The 20,615-nt window shown below is 33.6% G+C and overlaps 2 protein-coding genes and 1 pseudogene across 2 annotated transcripts; 2 read left to right on the plus strand and 1 right to left on the minus strand.

Annotated features, from left to right (window-relative positions):
- The first annotated feature begins 7,098 nt into the window (after window positions 1–7,098).
- LOC120090011 (uncharacterized) lies at window positions 7,099–8,053 on the plus strand. The gene has a single exon (XM_039047486.2). The coding sequence runs from the start codon at window positions 7,108–7,110 to the stop codon at window positions 7,885–7,887; it is 780 nt and encodes a 259-aa protein (XP_038903414.1). The 5' UTR covers window positions 7,099–7,107; the 3' UTR covers window positions 7,888–8,053.
- A 3,653-nt stretch (window positions 8,054–11,706) lies between these two features.
- On the plus strand, window positions 11,707–12,653 carry LOC120090014 (uncharacterized). Its single transcript, XM_039047493.2, has one exon. The coding sequence runs from the start codon at window positions 11,707–11,709 to the stop codon at window positions 12,478–12,480; it is 774 nt and encodes a 257-aa protein (XP_038903421.2). The 3' UTR covers window positions 12,481–12,653.
- A 2,272-nt stretch (window positions 12,654–14,925) lies between these two features.
- LOC150032307 (uncharacterized) lies at window positions 14,926–18,504 on the minus strand (annotated as a pseudogene).
- Between the last annotated feature and the right edge of the window lie 2,111 nt (window positions 18,505–20,615).

Consider the following 20,615-nt stretch of genomic DNA (forward strand, 5'->3'; position numbering starts at 1 on the left):
GAAATTTGTGAGTTTTTTTGGACTCTTGTATTTTAGGAAGAATGACATATTTTTCTCTTTCTTCCCAAAAATGGTTTGAATTTACAATGGAAGCATTTTGGCCCTGAGAAGCTCTAATAGAGAGAGCTAATTGTTGTTACTTTTTTTTTTTTCACTTGAATAGGATATTTAAGAAAAAGGAACAATATTGTGTTGATTGGACATAATGTTCCCAATGCACCAATAGAGTTGCATGGGGAACTTGCCATTCCAGATGCTCAATTGCCTCAGGTCATTAGTGAAGTATGTGCTTTCAACCATATAGAAGATAAGTTACTTGTTTTCCTATTTTTTTTTCTTCTCTCTTGACAAGGTTTTTTTTTTTTTATTATTTTTTTTTTCTGAAAACAATCTCTTCTTAGTCTTTGTGAATGAATATGAAAATATTTTAGAGTAATTTTCTTTTGGAAACTGGTCAAATTAGAATTTGGGAGTTAATCATTTAAGCAGTAATGAAATGACTTTGAGTGAGTTTTTCATTTTGTTAGATTCAAGATTGATGTGTAAGGCTAAAATTTGATTCTTAAGGATTTGAAAGGAAGATAAGAAGATTGCATTGGACATGTTTTAAAAAGATTGACTAGTGGAGAAGGTGCGTCTAACACAAAAGGGACTTCATAATGACATTAATAACAAGTACAAGGTAATATTTGTTGTTTATGACTTACACTAAATGGATTATGGTAGTGGAACTTCTTAGGCATCCTTTGGTAGTTTATATTTATGCGTTATTTGCCTAAATGAAATTGGTTGCATTATGGAAGTTTGTGGGTTATTAATGCATTGTGGGTTAGGTTAATTCTTCATTATCATCGTCGAATCTTTCATTCTCTCTTGTTTAACCATTTATTGTGCTTCTTGGTCAATTTGAATCTAATATCAAATATTGACCCTCGATAGCATCTTTTAGTTTGGATAGTCTAGGATTGACTATCTTCATGTCAAATATTGACCCTTAATAGCATCTTTTAGTTGGAGATGTTTTTTGTGTTTCATTTGATTGAAGTCTTGTATCCGCTTGGTGTGCTATTTAGTTGTTTGAAGATCTGGTGTTACTTTAGGGGGCTTTTTAATTTTTAGTTATATGGATAATGTGCAAGTTAAAACTCTTTGATTTCATCTTTTGGAGTGTTTGCTCGAGGTGCAAAAAGGCTAAGATATTATAAATGTTTTAGTTTGTATGATCTTATTAGTATCTGGAGATACTTTTGTTTTTCTTGTGGTACCATCATTATGCCAACGAAAATTTTCCATCGTCTTTGTAACTCACATATAGATAACCGAGCTTCTCTTCTTCAAGATCTTAAAAGACGAAGATTCTCTCAACTAGTCCAAATATAATTATAATACTTGTGCAAGAGAAAGCTACTTGCTTCTTTCTTTTCTTTACATTTCTCTTTTTCTTTCTATCTCTTGCTCTCTCTTGTGGGTGTGTTGAGCTTATTGTTCATACAATATTTTCCAGTAAGGTCTACCATTGATTTTTTAGAACTTAGAAATTGGGTCTAGATTTTTCTTATGGGTTGTCTTCCATTCATTCAACTATTGATCTTATGAGTTGTCTTCCATTCATTCAACTTAGAAATTAGAGTCTCACTCGAACTAGAAATCTCGCTCGAAACGAAATCTTGCTTGAAACTTTGAAATCTCGCTGTTTGTAATAGGAATCTCGCTAGAATTTGTGAAGAAATATCACTCTCGCTTGAAGGACAAAAGATAAACTCGCTGGGAATGAAAAGATGTCGATCTCACTTTTGCTCGAAATCTGAACGATGAGATTTGAGCAGAAGTTGAAAAACTGGTTCCTCCTACTCGACCTTCTTCACTTCTTTCTCCAATTACATCTTAATTTCAACTCTAACGACTCCAAATAAATTACAAACTTATAAGCTCATCAAATAAGAGCCAATTACAAATTTAATCAAGGAATCAAAGAGAAATTCAATGCCAAAACTCAGAAAACCATATCAGATCACCATTTTCATATATCTTATGAAAAACACCCATAATACCAAAATTATACCAAATTGAATGCTTAAATGATACTCTAATACTAATTGAAGGAGTGTGCCAGCATGTAGCGTAAGGAAAAAGGATCAATAAGCATTCTAATTCATTAATTTTGGCTATAAATAAAGTATATTCATACAATAACAAGAGAGTTTTAGGCAATACCTTTGTAGAACTTCTTTAATCTCGAAATCAGCTGCAAATCCTCTCCAAACCTCGTTGTGAACCACCTAAGATCTTCCTCACTATTCTTTTGGAGCTTTAGATTGAGTCGTGGGACTCAAAATAAGTTTGAATGAAGGAAACTTGGAGAAGAACTCACTGCAACAACCCACTTGAAGAACAACTTCTTCAACTCGAATTTTTCAACAAAATCTTATTGATGCATCCCTCAATTCCACTTCCATCTTCTCCATTTATTGTAGTACTTTCATGCAAAGAAGATGGTTACATAAGATGCAGCTCATACTTGGATATTTGAAGAAAAATTTAAGTGGGTTTAGTGTGAACTAGTTGAATGAGTAGTGAAGAAATCCCACATTTCAAATTTGTGTTTTCTCAAATCAATTTTGTTTTTCCAAATTGAAAAAAATTATTAATTTTACAAAATTAATTCATAAATTAATTTTTTAATAAAATTAATAATAATTAATTAAATAAATAATTTAATTAATTTTAATTAATTTTAATTAATTTAATATCAAATATTAAATTAATTTCACACAATTTTTACCTTCATAAAATTTAATATTGAAATCATATTTAAATGTTAATTAATTCTCCAATTTCGTTTAATTCTAAAATTAAACTCGTAATTATATCTCATATAATTACTAATTTCCTTAATTCTAATTTGAACATTTCAAGTTAACTTATCACGCTACTCTAAAACTAATCCATTTACGAGTTAGTAGGAGGACCTTGCGGACCTACAGATCATGGGCTCCAATGGTTCGAGATTAATTTGATAAACTCTTTACACCGAATTAATCCTCATTTGTTAACTAATGGGTCACTCCACTAAAACCCATAGTTACACTCCCGTCATTGTAGATATATTATGTCAACATGATTTAACCATAATTAGTAAGTCAACCATTCACAGGTTGTTCGTAATAACGGCTAGGTCAAATGTTTGTTTTACCCCCAAGAATATGTCTTGTTCCTAAGTTTCTATTGATCCTCTAATGAACAATTGGTTTGCGATCCAGTCACTAAACCAGATTCCACTCAGCCCAGTGAGAGGGTAGGGCCCCTTGTTCAAGACTTAGATTCAGTACTTAGGAGAACAAATTTTCTCCTATTCTTAAATCGGGTAGACGTGAATTCCGTCTTACATTTTATGTCCCCAACTATCTACCCGGTCTTACCCCTAAAATAGGAGACTTATTGAGCCGGCACTGTTGAGCCAACCCTCACTAATGTAAATCTAAGGATAATATCGAATAAACAAGAGTTCATAGTTAGCTCAGGATTAAGGTCGAGTTACCTAGGTCATCTAAGTGAAATAGTCAGTCTTATACGGTAAACAACATTATAAAGTAAGAGTGATTTATTTCTTGGTTCGATCTTATGCAAACTCATTGCATAGGACGTCTCCATTCCTCATGTCAATACATGAACGAATCTTTGTAGTATCTTTACAACAACTTGTAACAGCTACAGAGTAGGCTGCATCCAATAGTGTTACCAAGATAAGGTACCCAACCTTAATCATGTACTATAGACCGTTTTGACTATTTACTTGAACTTGATCCATCTTTATCTCTCTACATAAAGTTCAAGTATTCATAGAATAACCATGGATCTTAGTTTATTGGATTTACACGTTTACATATGAAATTTATAAAATCAATAATAAGTTTATGGACTATAGAATATGTTTATCTTTTTACAAACTGCGAATTTTAAGACATAAAACCCAACATATCCTTCTAGTGGTAATGGTTCTTTTGAAGGCACCGTACACCTTTTGTGCTTCTTCTTCCCAACAGAACATCCACACTCTTGGAAAACAAGCTTGGTTCTTACTTCTTGATGGGACGAATTTCCCTCAATGGCGAAATCCGGCTTCAACCCACACACTAACTTTGATACTGACTCACATCTGCCCTGCCAAACTAGCACTCTTGATGCAACTATAAAGTCTTCACTTCACCCTCAGGTTTCTTTCTCTCTGTCTTGTCCAACTCCATTCAAAAAGAGAGGCTCTGATACAAAATGTCACGTTCGTACTTCTCTAACCGTGCGATACCATGATTCTCACGCATTCATGGTTAGCCTTAAGGGAAACTCAAGTCCCAATTCACTTTTTGCTCGACTCTTTGAATCTTTGTTTGACCTTAGGCAAGGTTCTTTCATCCTCGTCGCATCTCTCTTCATCATCTAGGTTCCCAACAACACGTCCCCAACACTCTTACATCACTTCAAAACGTATGTTTATAACACTTAATCGGGACTTACTGAGACATAACAATGCTTACGAAGCTTTACTAGCCTACTTTAATGCCTATCGAGCTTCTACCACTAATGGTCATCTACTGGGCTTTACCGGGCCATTACAATACTACCGGGACAACTCAGGAAAGTATCTGGCCAACTGAAAACTATCGAGTCCCTCTGATGCTTCAGGATGCCATCCCGAGTTTAAGGATGTCATCAACTTTCTCTCTTCTGTTCGGACACTCTTATCGAGAACCATCGTCAACCAACCCATGGGCAACAATCCAATTCCGAACTTTCTGGACATCCATCCATCCAGACATAAAAGACACTTAGACCCTTCCAAGTCCTTGTCGAATCAAAAAGTCATATGGGGTGCTACATCGACCTCTGACCCATGGGAAGGGGTGCAATGCCGACACACTTGTGTCGTCCGACACTGTCCATGAGATCCCTATCTTGATGGAAGATTCCTACAACAGTTGTCTTGTAATGCTCGCTCACGTCATGACACACACATGTACCATGGGATAGCTCACTTAGGCCATAGGGTTCGGGGGTGGTGGAGAACTGACACCATGCCTCCCTCTATGTGGTGAAGGGTCACTCAACTACGTAGAGCGTCCGTCTGTACTCCAATTGACATAAAATTCGACATGCTTGCATATCTTATCGATATACATCTAACTCTAGAGCCGCTCGTCCAAACTCACAACAGCGACTCCATCTGGCCCCCACTGAGGTTTGTTACCAACATCACCGATGACATGGTTGTTGGTCTTTCTATTTAATGTTCAACATGGTATGTTTGCCCACTTATGTTGGTCGAATCATAACACTTCTCTTGGCCCTATCTTTGCTAGATGTGTCGATATTCACGTGTTGCCTCTTTACTGTCTTTACAAGTGGGTTTACAATCTACTATCTCAAAGTTAGATTGTGACACACAACTTATCTAGAATAATGCTTATTATAAATAATAGAAGAGACTTATTGATGGGATCTTATCACACCTTTTACCCAATTCAGATGTATGGATTTGTAACGTTCAAAAAAAAAAAAAAAGTATGGATTTGTAACCAAATCTTAGACGCAAATTCTCCTCTGTTTTTCATAGGGTAGATCCCTAAGTTCACCATTTTCTTGCAATTTGATTTTTTTTTTTTTTTTTTTTTTTTTTTTTTTTTTTTTTTTTGTAGAATGATTATATCCTTTATTAAATAAATCATCTTGTTGCAAGAATATTTGCAGGTCTGGGGTTCACTGTTTTAGATGGTCTATGTAAAGGCACATGGGTTTTTAGTAAAAAAAAAAAAAACATGTTGAAGTTTACTTGTGCACTTAAGTTCTATAGAGATATTGCATGCACATGTATGTTAAAAAAGAAAAAAAATTTGAAAAATTATTTTAAATTACAAAACTGCTAAAAATATTTACAAATACAGCAAAATTTCAAAATCTCTGATTGATAGATACTGATAGATTCTGAAATTTTGATATATTTTGGTTTATTTGAAAATAGACCTATAAGTTTTGGTTAGTCATGTGTAACCAACTATCTAATTAATTTTTTAAAATTAAAACATTGAGGAAAAAGTTGATAGGCAAACCTGTCATTGAAACCTAAGTTTAGCTAAGCTCAAAAGAGGATAATGATATTTTAGAGAATTCTCAAATTTATATATTGTTGCATATTTTTAAAATCAACTTAATTTAATAATTTTGAGATAAAACCTCCTGTTATGTAATACAACGCATTAATACCTCAAACATATTTTGAGATAGGTCTTAAAAATGTGATCAAATTTTCCACCATATATTGTATAGGAAATGCGAAAATTAGGCAAAGATGCATAAAAAATATGTAATTAATTTTATAGTAATGCGAAATCGTTTCAGAAAGCCACTTCATCAGTCTCATGGCAACTTAAGTAGAAAAAGAGAAAAGGGAGAAAAAGAGCCCTAATAAAATATGTATTCTTCACATGGTGGATTTTTATAGACATTATTAATAATCATGCAAATATCTATGAAGAATTATTCTAGCTAACAATTTTAACCTTCAAATCACCAAAAAAAAAAAAAAAAAAACATCTAATTGGCTCATTGCAATTGTAGTTTGATCCTCTTAAAAACTATTCTAGGTAATAGCAAATTAAAATAAGTATACAAAATGTCAACAAATGTTTTTGCTTAACTAATATAAAATCTAAACTTTTGATCAATATCAATGTTGATTCACCTATTAAAGAATACTATTTTTACATTACCATTTGAGTTTTTCTCTTCCCAATTGTGTAAAGCTTACTAAAATCTTGTGAGATGATGCAAGTGAAAGATGGATCCAAAGACTAAGTATTTATGTGATTTAGTTCCAAGATTTATAATCTAAATTTTTTTATCCTATTTGACATAGGCAAAAGCCACACTATGTATATTGCTTGCCTCTTGAACCTCCGTTGAGCTATATATCCTAAATTAATCACACTTTTTTGCACGTGCACCCTCTTTAATTAACCATTAATTAAGCTAGCACACTATAGAGAAGCTAATGGGTCCTGATTTCGATTTCTATATAAGGAGATGGGATGGATGCATTTCAGGCATTCCTATCCAATGGCTATCTCTAGAGTTGTGTGCCTAGGCTTTCTTCTCCTCATAGGGTTCGGTTTAGCTTCAACTGCCAGAACTCTTCTCGATTATGATCCACGTACACGTCAATATAATTACGATCGTCCTACTCCACGAGTAGGGTACGATCCTGGCCATCGTGATGAATCTTATGATAATGCATATGGTGGAAGCTCTAATAGAGGACATGGGATTGGAGACTCTACTTTTGGAGGTTATTCAGGACGATATGAAGGTGGTGGTGGACGTGATTCTGGATATGGAAGTCGAAATGATGATCGTGGGACTGGATATGGTAATGGTGGTGGATATAAAGATGTAGTAGGACATGATGATGGTTATGGTAGCAATGGTGGTCGAGGACGCGATTATGGATATGGAGGTCAAAATGGTAATCGTGGGGTTGGATATGGGAATGGTGGTGGATATGGAAGCGTAGGAGAACATGGTGATGGTTACGGTAGCAATGGTGGTGGAGGCTATGGAAATGGTTATGGCCCTTCCCTTCGAGGTTCAACATATGGAAATGGTGGAGGTAGAGGAAGTGGCAATGGCTATGGAGATTCTCATGGATATGGAGCACGTGACAATGGGTATGGAAGTGGTGGAGGAGCTGGTGGTGGCTATGGTGGTGGTAATGGAAGTGCTGGTTACGGTAATGGAGGTGTCCATAGAGGAGAATATGATAACAACAAAGGAAGTGGAGAAGAAGGAGGCTATGATGGTCGATATGCACTCAAAAACTCCATCTCAAAGGAGAATTGAGAAACCCTTGTCCAAAGTAATGAACCCAATATTCATATTATGTCAACGAGAATAAAGAAATTGGGTGAGAGAGAATGTTGTTTTCTAAATCTATGTTGAAGGTATTTCTAGTTAATGTCAAATTCGAATCAATGATTCAATGATAAACATATTTGGATTTTGCAAATTTGATTAGATCATACTTTATTTTGTTTATTTACTATTTTTTTCAATCTATATTGTTATGGATGATTTTGGATCGAATATTATAATCGATATTGACAACATCAAGAAAATAAAAGGATTTGAGTAAAAAATAACACTGTAGGACAAAAACGTAAATCCGTTCTCACAACAATTATAGGGCTTCCACGCTCTTCACCTCTCCCTGACTAAAGCATCAGATTATGTGTAACAAATAACACACATTTATGTGTAGTTTTTTCTTTTTTGTAGGTCACTTTCTCCTCCCTCTAAAAAAAATTATTGTTGTTGTTGGTTAATGTCAAACTCTTTTATTTTTGTTTTTGCATTTTTTTTTTTTGTTATATATCAACCATGTGGCAGTAAAAGACTCAATTGTATATGACTTTTTAAATGAAATAGAGATACATTAATAATTAAGCTAAGCACATTTACATAAAATAAAAACTTGTGAGATACATCTATCCATTATTGATATAGATATATACATGGTTAATATTTATTTAAGGAGAAATGAATACATTTTTGGTCTATGAAGTTTGGTTTAATTTTCATTTGATTCTTGAGTTTCAAGTTGAACAATTTTATACCTGATGCTTGCTAACTTTTGGTACCACTCTAGTCCCTCTGATAGTTTTATTTTATTTTTGTTTTAAATCGTTTGTCTAATTTTTAAGTTATAAAAAAAACATTTTAAATATAATTTTATTCTATTTTTCTCCCTCTTCTTTTCTCTCTCCCTCCTACCTACAAACTTTCTCCCTCTCATGGCTACCACTACCACCGTCGACTGTCAAATTGTAAATTTTTTTTGTCCCTTCTGTTCACCTTCGTTTCCCTCTTATTCCTCTTCCTCATTATCATAATAATAATAATAATAATAATAAACGTGTCTTTTTGGCAATGTAAAAAAAAAAAAAAAAAAACTAATGACATTAAAATTATCTAACACACAAAATAACTATGTTAATCGCAATGTTCTAGTAATTGCAAAACTGAACAGTAAAGCATATAGATAACTTTAAGAGACAAAATACAGTTTTTGTAACCTAATTCAGTCATATACCACCTAGGCGGTAAAGTACTTGAGAAAGATACTTTTACTAATATGAAGTCAAGTAATTTCAACATTGTAGTTATCTGTAAATAAACGGCAAATACAATGACATATACGAATAGCTTAACTCGATTAATAAACACTCTCTTTCAAGGTGACTTAGGCTTCCCCTATACACGAGTGTATTAGTAGGCAATCACTTAGGCTTCTCCTAAGGGTGAGATTCCCTCTCAACGGAGATCTTTCTACCTTCAAATGAACATCACTCCATTTGATGAACTTAGGCTCCCCCTAAATTTAAGAATCTCTCAAGCAATGATATCTTAAGCTCTCCCTAAGATTGAGATAACCTTAATAAAGTAGCTACTCAAGCTTCACAATGATCTAGAGCAAAACCTCAAGATCTATAGAAGCTTTTTGTTTTAAATACTTAAGATTGACACCCAACCACTTGTTTGGCCACAATATAGAACAAAAAACTTCAATCAAAATACTCAAAAGTGGCAACCCTAACAAGAAAACAACTTGCCCTTAAATAAATAGGAATGAAAAGGAAAATACCTTCATTCAAAATCTACAAAGCTTTAGAAAGGAAATAATCAGGATTAACATTTAGAGAGACATCCAATATTCTAATTAGATAATAATAAAAGATGAGCTCGGTGGGGCAAATAAAAGGAAAAAGGAAGAACAGGATAAAAGGGAAAAATATCTCAACCATGAAGATATTGCTTTTTTTGGGTTCACCATTTTCTTTTTATCAGATTAAATATTCGTTTGGACTTTATAGACTCTAATATGGTATGGGGTTTCATGTTAAACCCAATTGGTAAAAGGAGTAAAACATCTATCTTATAAGGAGTGTAAATTCTTTTACTTTTTTCAATGTGGGATTCTCAACAGAAATGAGGTAGATGACTTTGGAGCATTTCAGTAATTTTAAGAATTATACAAATTAGGGAGAGATTAATCATTAAACACTTAAAAGTCATTTTTCTAAAAGATGATTTCAAGTGTTTATCTTGAACCAACTTATTTTATAAACTCATTTTTTCAAAATCTATTTTGAGTGGTCGTCAAAATATTATAACCAACAGATTTTTATAACTCACAAACTATAATAACCAACTCACTTCTCAAACACCACTTATCTTCTATTTGGAATAGTGTATCGCACTAATCTGTCAAACATATTTTGAGACATGTCTTAAAAATGTGATAAATTCTCCCACCATATTGTGCAGCGAATGGGAACTTATTTAAATGTTTCTTTCAAGCGAGAATTAGGCAAAGAAGCATTAAAAATATATAAAAAATTTTATAGTAATGGGAAATCGTTTCAGAAGCCACTTCATCTCTCTCAATCTCATGGCAGCTTAAGCACAAAAGAGAAAAAGGGGAAAAGAGCCCTAATAAAATATCTGTTCTTTATACATGGTGGATTTTTATAGGCGTTATTTATTAATCATGCAAATATATATGATGAATTATTCTCGAGATAATTATTGATGAAGAAAGATTTAGGTTGGGAGGTCCCATATGGCAGTTTAAACATCTTTGGTTAACTGAGAAATTTTCAAATCTTAGGTTTAGGGTTGGTATTATGTATAGAAAATAGATTTGTTTCATCTGAGTTTGTTATACAATCTTGTGTTTAGATGGTGTAAATTTGAATTTCTTAGACTCCGTTTGATAATCATTTCTTTTTTTATTTTTGGTTTTTGAACATTATGTCTATTTCCTCCTCATTTCTTACTATGCTTTGCATTTTTCTTAACTACAATGATTGAATTCTTAACCAAATTTAAAAGAAAAAAATTTAAAAGTTATTTGTTTAGTTTTCAAAATTTGACATAGTTTTTTAAACAACCGGTTAAAAGTAGATAACAAAGAAAGAAATTTGTGTGTGATTAAAAATTAAGCTTATGAACACCACTTTCACCTTTTTAAAATGAAAAAAAAAAAAAAAAACCTCCTACCAAAACAGATTACAGAACAAAGAAGTTTGTAAACTAGCATAAATTTAAAAAATTTATAAAAATAAAATTGTTTATCAAGTGAAAAACTTAAATTTGAACATTTAAACCACCAAAAAGATCTAATTGGTCTATTGCAATAATACTTTTGTCCTCTTAAAAAATAAGTCTACTAACAGCGAATTAGGAGGAAAAAAAAAAAACAAAAAAAAAAAAAAAACAAAACAAAGACGGATATGGAGCCTAAACTTTCGATTAAAAGATTGGGAGTTCAAATCTCCCAACTTTCAATCAACTATTAAATAACACTATTTTTACATTACACTTTAGGTTTCTTCTTCGCTTTACTTGAAGGTTTACTAAAACTTGCAAAATGGTGCAAGTGGAAGATGGGATCCAAAGGCAAGTATTATTGATGTGATTTAGTTCCAATTATAATCAAACTTTTGAGCTCAATGACACAAGCAAAAGCCACTACAGTGCTTGCCTCTTGAACTTCGGTATATCCAAAATTTATATTTTTTTGCACTAGCTCCTCTTTAATTATCACTAAGCTAGCACACCATAGAGAAGCTAAGACATCCTCCTTTTCTATATAAGGAGATGGATGGATACATTCTAGGCATTCCTATCCATATGGCTACCACTAGAGTTTTGTGCTTTGGCTTTCTTGTCTTTGTATGTTTCGGCTTAGCTTCGGCTGCTAAAACTCTTCTTGATTATGATCCACGTACACGTCACTATGATTATGATCGTCCTACTCCAAGAGTAGGGTATGATCCTAGCCATCGTGATGGATCCTATGATAATGCATATGGTAGAAGCTCTGGTAGAGGATATGGAATTGGAGATTCTGCTCTTGGAGGTTCCGGACAATATGAAGGTGATAGAGGACATGATTCTGGATATGGAGGTCGAAATGATGATCGTGGGGTTGGATATGGTAATGGTGGTGGATACGGAGGTATAGAAGGACATGGTAATGGTTATGGTAGAAATGGTGGTGGAAGCTACGAAAATCGTGATGGCCCTTCCCTTGGAGGTTCAGGATATGGAAGTGGCGATGGATATGACCAAGGAAGAGATCATGGCGTAGGTTATGGAAGTAGAGGAGGTGCTGACTCTAGCAATGGCTATGGAGATTCACGTGGATATCGAGCACGTGATAATGGCTATGGAGCACATGACAATGTGTATGGGAGTGGTGGAGGAGCTGGTGGTGGCTATGGAGTAGGAGGCCATGGTGGTGGTATTGGAAGTGGTGGTTATGGCAATGGAGGAGTGCATGGAGGAGAATATGATAATAACAAAGGAAGTGGAGAAGGAGGCTATGATGGTGGATATGCTGTCAAAAGCTCTATATCAAATACGAATTGAGAAATCCTTTTTCAAGTAATGAACCCAATATTCATATTACCAAAAATAAAGAAATTGGGTAAGAGATCGAGATTTAATTAATGTTGTATTCTAAATATATGTTGAAGTTGCTTTTAATGAATGAGAAATTTGGATCAAGGGTTCAATGATAAACAAATATGGATATTATGCAAGTGTATTGTGACAAATTGCATGACTGGATCATATTTTATTTTGATTTTGTATTATTTTTTCTACCAATATTGTTATTGATAATTTTGAAATGAATGACATAAACAACATGGAACAAGAATCGAAGCCAGCCACTAAAATAATAAGATTCAAGCCAAAAATAGATCTCATGATCAAAATGTCTTAGAAAAGAGGTTGGGTTGGGCCAATGTGCTCGATCTCCACCTTGGTCAAGGTCGAGCCTAACAAAATCAAACCTGTAACATCCTGAGTTACTGATTAATTCAGATTAATTATCTTAAATTGTTGGACTTTAATCCCCCTCCAACCAAACCCTTGTTTCCACTTCGTGAAGGAACCTTCACGCCGCTGCTAGTTTATCCGGCCGTTTCGTTCGTGGGTCACCGTCACTTTGTTCGTGAAGACGTCGTCGGCTCCAGCTGGACTCGCTCGTCAGCATTGTCTCTGTGTGTCCATTGTGCGTGTCTCGACGTTGTCGTCGTCTGATCGTGCCGCCTTCAGATCTAGTTGTATTGTCTCTGTTTTCGTCGTGTGCTGCCATCAATTTGTGGGTCTTTTAAGGAAGGGAGGGTCGCTTTAGGTGAGTTTTAAGGATATCTTCGAAAGATCTTGGATACCCATGAGATTTTGGCACTAATTAATTGTTACCCATTGAATTTTGATGGTTGAATGGGGTTTTGACCTTGTTTAAGGTCACTGCCTTCAAAAATTAAAGTGTTTCGACATGTTCTCAGTAAGTATTAAGGTTTTAAAATCATTCCATCTTCTCAGTAATTGTTGATTCTTAGTTATATGGTCGCATTAGATTCGAAGCTTTATTAGATGATGAAGGGGGCTTTGAAGTAAGGGAGAGTTGAGTTAATGTTTTAAGGACTTCTTAGAATGGGATTACGTGTGGAATTATGTTTTAGAGGTTGAATTTGAATTTAAATTTGGTTTATATCGTAGGATTTGATTCTAGATTCTTTAGAAGCAAAGAAGGTTTTCATATTAGGATATTAATTGGGCTTGCTTTCCAGGTAAGTAGCTTTGTTACTAGAATGTCATCGTGCCAGGCAAATTGATTGATAATGTTTGTTATATATGATGGTTAAAGAAACATTTTCTTTATATGATTGACCATGTAAATTTTGATTGATAAGCATGTATACAAGTTTTGCATGAACCATGATAATATATGATTACATGTGAATTTTATGTGGAACCTGTATGTGTATGTTACATGAAATTTTTATAAATGATAAACTAGGACACAACTTGTCTTCTAGACCCATGACACGATTTGTCTGAAAAGGCACATGACACGACTTGCCTTGAAATATACATGATACGATCCACCATCCAGACACATGGTACACTTGCCTGAAAATGGCACATGTCATACACTTGCTGAAAAGGCACATGTCACGTTTAGCCTGAAAAGACACATGATACGTGCGGGTTTTGGATGGTACATGACACGAAAAACATCAAGGCACATCAAATAAAAAAACACATGATATGAAAAGCCCTTAAGTGGCACATGACATAGTTTTGGCCACTTTGTTTCCTTTTAGGTCTCACTAGTTAAAATAATTTTCAAATTCAAGATTGCATGTGTTTGCATAGTCTGACCTTAGTAGTGGGTTACTTACTTGAGTATTTTATATACCCAATCTTTCCTTAACATTTTTTTTCAGGTATAGCAAAGAATGTATTGGGCATATGACGAGGACGATCATGATTGCGTCATATGAGACTAGTGAATACGCTTCCGGTCTGTGTCATGTTTTAAAAAGTTTTGAATGTTTTAAATTTAAATATTTTTATTTATTTATTTATTTATGTCAATGCTTTAAGGATCTTGAACTACACCAAGCCATCATTTCTCTCATTCAAAAATATCTAGTACTAATTCCATGAATAAACCAGAATCACAATACCATAAATACAGCTTTCAATGATAAACAGATCATATCTTCCACCTATGAATTTATCCACAAACAAGAATCACAATACCAGAATCAGAGTTTCATAGAATACTTACACCAAGCCAACCAGAACCAGACTTTCATAGAATATTTACACCAAGCCATCATTTTTCTCATTCACAAATATCTAATACTAATTCCATGAATAAACAAGAATCACAATACTAGAATACAACTTCCAATAAAAAACAGATCATGTCTTCCACCTATGAATTTATCCACAAATTCATTCTAAGCTAGCATTTACATTCTATTGAGACAAAAAAAAACAAGAATTACATCCTTACACAAATTGGCCAACAAAACTTGTCCATTGGGTCCGAATTACGTCAATCTCTTCTTGTGTATATGCATCTTTTGTATTGAACTACAAAAAGGAAAAAAAAAAGATAAACTCAACATAAGCTTACATCCATTTATTAAATTAAAGCTAGCACTATATAAAAAATAAATAATTTACGTACAAGGCTAGTAATGGGAGTAGTAGGATTATGCACTATTTCTTGTATATATTTTTGCACAAAGTACCCGCATCCTACAGAATCTAATTGACGAGGGCACTACATATAAAGTTGAAAACAATGGTTAAATTTTTATAAAGAAGTCGAATGAACATAAATTGTTAAAAAATGAATCCAAATTTACCTTTACCGGTTTCTATTTTGGAGAAGACCGATAGTGTTGGAGATCGTGCTTGGCTTGCCATGTTTTCAATCCATTAAATAGTTTAAAGGCGTTAGTTAAACATAAATACTTCAATTAAGAGCTAAGAAAGTTCAATTACACTTACATATTTATAACTCCATGAAAATCCTCTTGAACCTTGCTTCGAAGAGAATCCAAAACACAAACACAATTTTCTTATACATTGATTACAATCAATATCCAATGATAACTATAATAAGCAACAATTTTGAAATATTAGTACGTGTATAATGCAGATTAGCCACAACATAAACACAATTTACTTACCCTGTGTTATATGGAATGAGGACTATTTGGTCTAAATTAGCCAATTCTAGTTGATTGGCTAAATTTCTGGATTGGACATCTTAAGACTTAACGTGTGGCGATATTCTTACTTGATCAATTATAAAAAACTTCTTCGTAATATCACGACCACATTCATCCCAAAGATACCTAAACAAAGTAAAAGTTATTATTCATAATATTTTAGTAGTTAACATTTAATTATACATCAAATAGTAGGTCTCTAGAGATTACACGTGTGGACAACCACCAACTGAATGTACGATTATGCTCTTCTTGAAACCACTTTCTACTTTTATTTTTACCAGAATTAAGCTTAGACAAAATATCCATATGTTGCCTATTATAAATGACAAAGTTAGTAGATTATTGAATAATCAAATAACCTAAAACAAGAATAAGATGCAGATCTACATACTCGATGTAAGGAAGCACATCATTTACATTTTAAAGGACATAAAGATGAGCTTGATCTAACTCATCCTTACTCGATCTGATAAAAGAAGCAGCTGATAATGCTCTATCAATGTTTGAATTCGCTTTCTTTGTTGATGAGTTTAGCCCAATAGAATTAACACCAGATACGAATTCAAAATAAAATTCTATAGTCTCTTCAATAATATAATTTTCTCCAACACATCCTTCTGATTGATTTCTATTTCGTACATAAGTTTTCAACACTTTCATGTATCGTTCAAAAGGATACATCCACCTCAAATAAACAGGTCCACAAAACTCAACTTCTCTTACGAGATGCACTACAAGGTGTACCATAATTGTGAGGAATGATGGAGGAAAATACTTCTCTAAGAGGCATAGAGTGACAACGATATCCTCTTGCATACCCTTTAACTGAGATGAATCGATCGCCTTGTAACATATAGCATTAAAAAAGAAGCATAGGCGAGTAATTGCAAGTCTTACATGTTTGGGTAAAATATCACGAATGGCTACAGATAATAATTGTTGCATAATAACGTGATGGTCATGCGACTTAAGTCCGTAAAGTTTCAAATCTGTGAACGACACTAAACTTTGAATGTTCGATGAATAGCCTTTAGGTATTTTAATTTCTGATAGTACCTTACAAAAGCTCAATTTCTCAGCTTGTGTTAATGTATAACATGCGAGAGGTAAAAATACTTTTTTCTCTCCTACTTGAGGGGCTAACTCTGATCTAATATTCAATTCCACCAAATCTAATCGAGTCTTTATTCCATCTTTTGTTTTACCAGGAATATCAAGCAATGTTCCAATAAGATTTGCACATACATTCTTTTCAATGTGCATCACGTCTAAACAATGTCGCACGTCAAGATACTTCTAATATTCTAACTCGAAAAGAATAGATTTTTTCTTCCAATAAGTTGAAGTGTTATCTCCACTATTCTTTTCTTCGATACTTTTCTTACCAAATGAATATTGATACTTACTTGTTTCTGCAAGAATTTCTTCCCCACTCAATGGTTCTGGACCAAATTCTAATTCTTGTGCGTCATTAAAAGCTTTCTTTTGTTTCCTATATGGACGATGGCAGGGTAGAAACTTGTGATGCCCGAGATATGCCATCCTCTTCCCTTTTGGTAAATAAGTGCATGAAGTATTCTCTCCACAAATTGGACATGCATGATATCCTTTAACCGTACAACCACACAAGTTACCATATGCTGGAAAATCATTAATGGTCCATAATAAAATGGCTTTAAGCATGAAACGTTGTTCTTCATATGCATTGTAACATTCTACCCCATCTTTCCAAAGTTTTTTCAAGTCGTCTACTAACGGAGCTAAATAAACATCTATGTCATTTTTCGGTTGTTTAGGACCATATATTAGTGTAGTCAACATAAAAAATTTCTGCTTCATGAACAACCATGGAGGTAGATTGTACGTCACTAACATCACTGGCCAACAACTATATCTACTACTCAGATCTCCATGTGGATTTACCCCATCTATCGAAAGAGCAAGACGAAGATTTCTAGGTTCTGACCCAAACTCTTGCCACAAATTGTCTATTTTTTTTCCACGATAGGGCATCTTTGGGATGTTTTAATAAACCATCTGTTTCTTTTTTTTTAGCATGCCATGTCAATAAACTTGCTATCTCTTTACTTCAAAATATTCTTTCAAATCTTGGAGTTGGGGGGAAATACCACATCACTTTTGCTGGGATATTCTTAGCCCTTTCGTTTAAATTTTTTTGAAACTTCCATCTTGACGTACCACAAATGGGGCATACATTTGTATTAGAGAGTTCTTTTCTAAACAAGCAACAATCATTTCTACATGCATGAATCTTCTCGTACTTCATTCCAAGAGTACCCAACATCTTTTTTGCTTCATAAGTAGAAGTTGGAATTTCATTAGGACTAGGTAATATGTCATGAATTAATTCCAACAACTCAGTGAAACTCTTATCACTCCATCCAAATTTAGCTTTTAAATTATATAACTTTACCAATGTAGATATTTTAGAAAACGTTTTAAAATTTGGGTACAATGGTTTCTTCGCATCATCTAATAATTCTTCAAAATTATCGGATTTTTCACTAAAATAGTTATTGTATACAGCCTCAAGCATTCCAATTGTGTCATCAACATCAACATCATCCTCATCAGCTTCGTCTCTTTCACTAGTAGACACATTTTCATTGTTCCTCTTAATCGGTAATGATTCAGCATGAAAAATCCATGTCTGATAACTTTGACCTATACCATTAAAAAATAAGTGTTCTCTTATTTTGTTCACATCTAGAATCTTTGCATTAACACACTTCAAACATGGACAACTCATGACATTCGGTATATTTGAATGTTGTAGACCATTTTTAATAAACACCTCGACTCCTAAACCATACTCAGCTGACATTCTATTCATTTTCATCCATGACTTATCCATGATTGTAAAATATGCAACTTGAACAAATTTAGAACAACTAGACTTTTAAGGTAAGCATCTTATAAATATTACCTTGTCCTTGTTATTAATGTTGTTATGAAGTCCTTTTTGTGTTGGGTGCACTTTCTCCACTTGTCAACCTTCTTAAAACACATCTAATGCAATCTTCCTATCTTCCCTCCAAATACCCAAGAATCAAAATTTAGCCTTACACGTCAAACTTGAACCTAACAAATGAAAAACTTCACTCAACACCACACAACAACTGACAGTGAATTCTAAGCTAAAGCCAATGGGAGGTAAGGACTCTAAACGGTAACATATGGAAATGACAAGCATGAACCATTAACCACGTTACGTATAAATTTGATCAATGGAAGAGAAAAAAGGCCTACTGCACGAAGCTACAAAAGATTAATGAAAATAATGTTCCTTAGTAAAGTACAGGATAATCAGTGCCTTAATTTCTTATTTTCTTATACATGAACCATATTGCTCAACTTGAATAACAACAAGATAGAGGATTAAAAGATGGATTGGTCAGATATAAAGAGTTATTAAACCATTTGTAAATTAAAATAAATGTAAACACATGAAAGTTTCCAGAATATATAGTGGATGAGTAACAGAACAACTACTAGGTTGTATATGCCATTGAGATTCAAGGACGTTTATGAAATTTAGAGGATGAAAGGACTCTTCAAGGAGAGAGAGAGTTCAGTTAATCTCCAATGCCCTGAAGAAAGCAACTTAAACATGGATAACACATTGGTGTGCTTGGTTCGACTATTTTTAGAATATTTGTTCAGCCTTTCTTTCATTCATCGTGATTCATGACACTGTTGTTTGTGTAACAATGCACCGTCTAATGAAGTCTGAGGTTGAATGGTTAAAAATTCAAAGTTTATGAATCTACTCTAAAGATAAACCCAAAATTTCCCAAATGGATACAACAAGACAAGCTACTCTTTTGGTGGTTATTAGGTTCGATGAAAAAATAAAAAGTTGTTCAAATATTCAACTATCAAATGACAGAGGAAGACAACCCTACCTGAAGGCAAACAAAAATGTTGTTCAAATATACCTGCGATGGAGAAGCTTGGATGACGAGCTCGTTTTCGATGACTTTCCGATGACCACCCGATTAAGACAACCCCACCTGAAGGGAAACAGCTAAACAACAGCTACTGAGAAAGGAGAAATTTTGTTTGGGTAGGCAAACGGCCGATCGAGGGTCGCAGTACTTTTGGTAAAGTGAGAGAGCTGAGAGATGAAATTTAGGGCACGCGCGTGCGAGAGGGAAATGAAAATTTTGATAAATTTTTTTAAAAAAATGGGAGGCCTTCAATGTTGGTTTTAAACCGACATTGTAGGCCATCTTCAATGTTGATTTAAAACCAACATTGAAGATCCATTTTTTTCAACCGACATAATAAATCTGATAATACTATTTTCAACCGACATTGAAGCCCGAATTTCTTCTTGTGTTCCTTTCCCGTTTTTTAGGCTAATCATCTCAGTCCATTAATTTTTGGTGAATGTACATGAGATGTATGTTTAAGTTATATGTCATATAGTATACCATATAGTTTTAAATCCTACCATAGGTTATGCATTCACCATGCATCATCTCTATATTGTAAGAGTCATGATATAGTAGTTTGCATGATTAATCTACTTTAAAGCATACTCATGCATCATATAATGTAAGAGTTATATTTATGCATGCATTAAGCATATTCAGGCATCATCTTTATATTAGAAATATTATAGTATAAAGGTGTATGGAAGCATGTATGCTTCGTTCATTACATTTTATATAAGAGTTATATATAGTAATGAATGGACATTGAATGAAGCATGATATATAGGTTAATTTATAAGAGTTATAAATACCTAGTCTAGCTTAGTAATGTGGATGATTTTGGTTGTTTCTTTTATAAGAGTTATAATGGAAATTAGAACTAAAATCAATAAGAAAGACATGCATGCAAACTTAGGTTGAATCATGTTTTAAAAGAGTTTTAAAATTTAACTGAGATAGACATAAGATCACGGTTTTAATGAGATTAGAAACCTAA

This window comes from Benincasa hispida, chromosome 11, assembly GCF_027475165.1.
Source record: "Benincasa hispida cultivar pf3 chromosome 11, pf3_genome.v1.1, whole genome shotgun sequence".
NCBI classification, from domain to species: Eukaryota; Viridiplantae; Streptophyta; class Magnoliopsida; order Cucurbitales; family Cucurbitaceae; genus Benincasa; species Benincasa hispida.

Bases quoted from the DNA above. Each gene is read 5' to 3' on its own strand.
- LOC120090011 (XM_039047486.2), top strand. From the start codon at position 7,108: ATGGCTATCTCTAGAGTTGTGTGCCTAGGCTTTCTTCTCCTCATAGGG.
- LOC120090014 (XM_039047493.2), top strand. From the start codon at position 11,707: ATGGATGGATACATTCTAGGCATTCCTATCCATATGGCTACCACTAGA.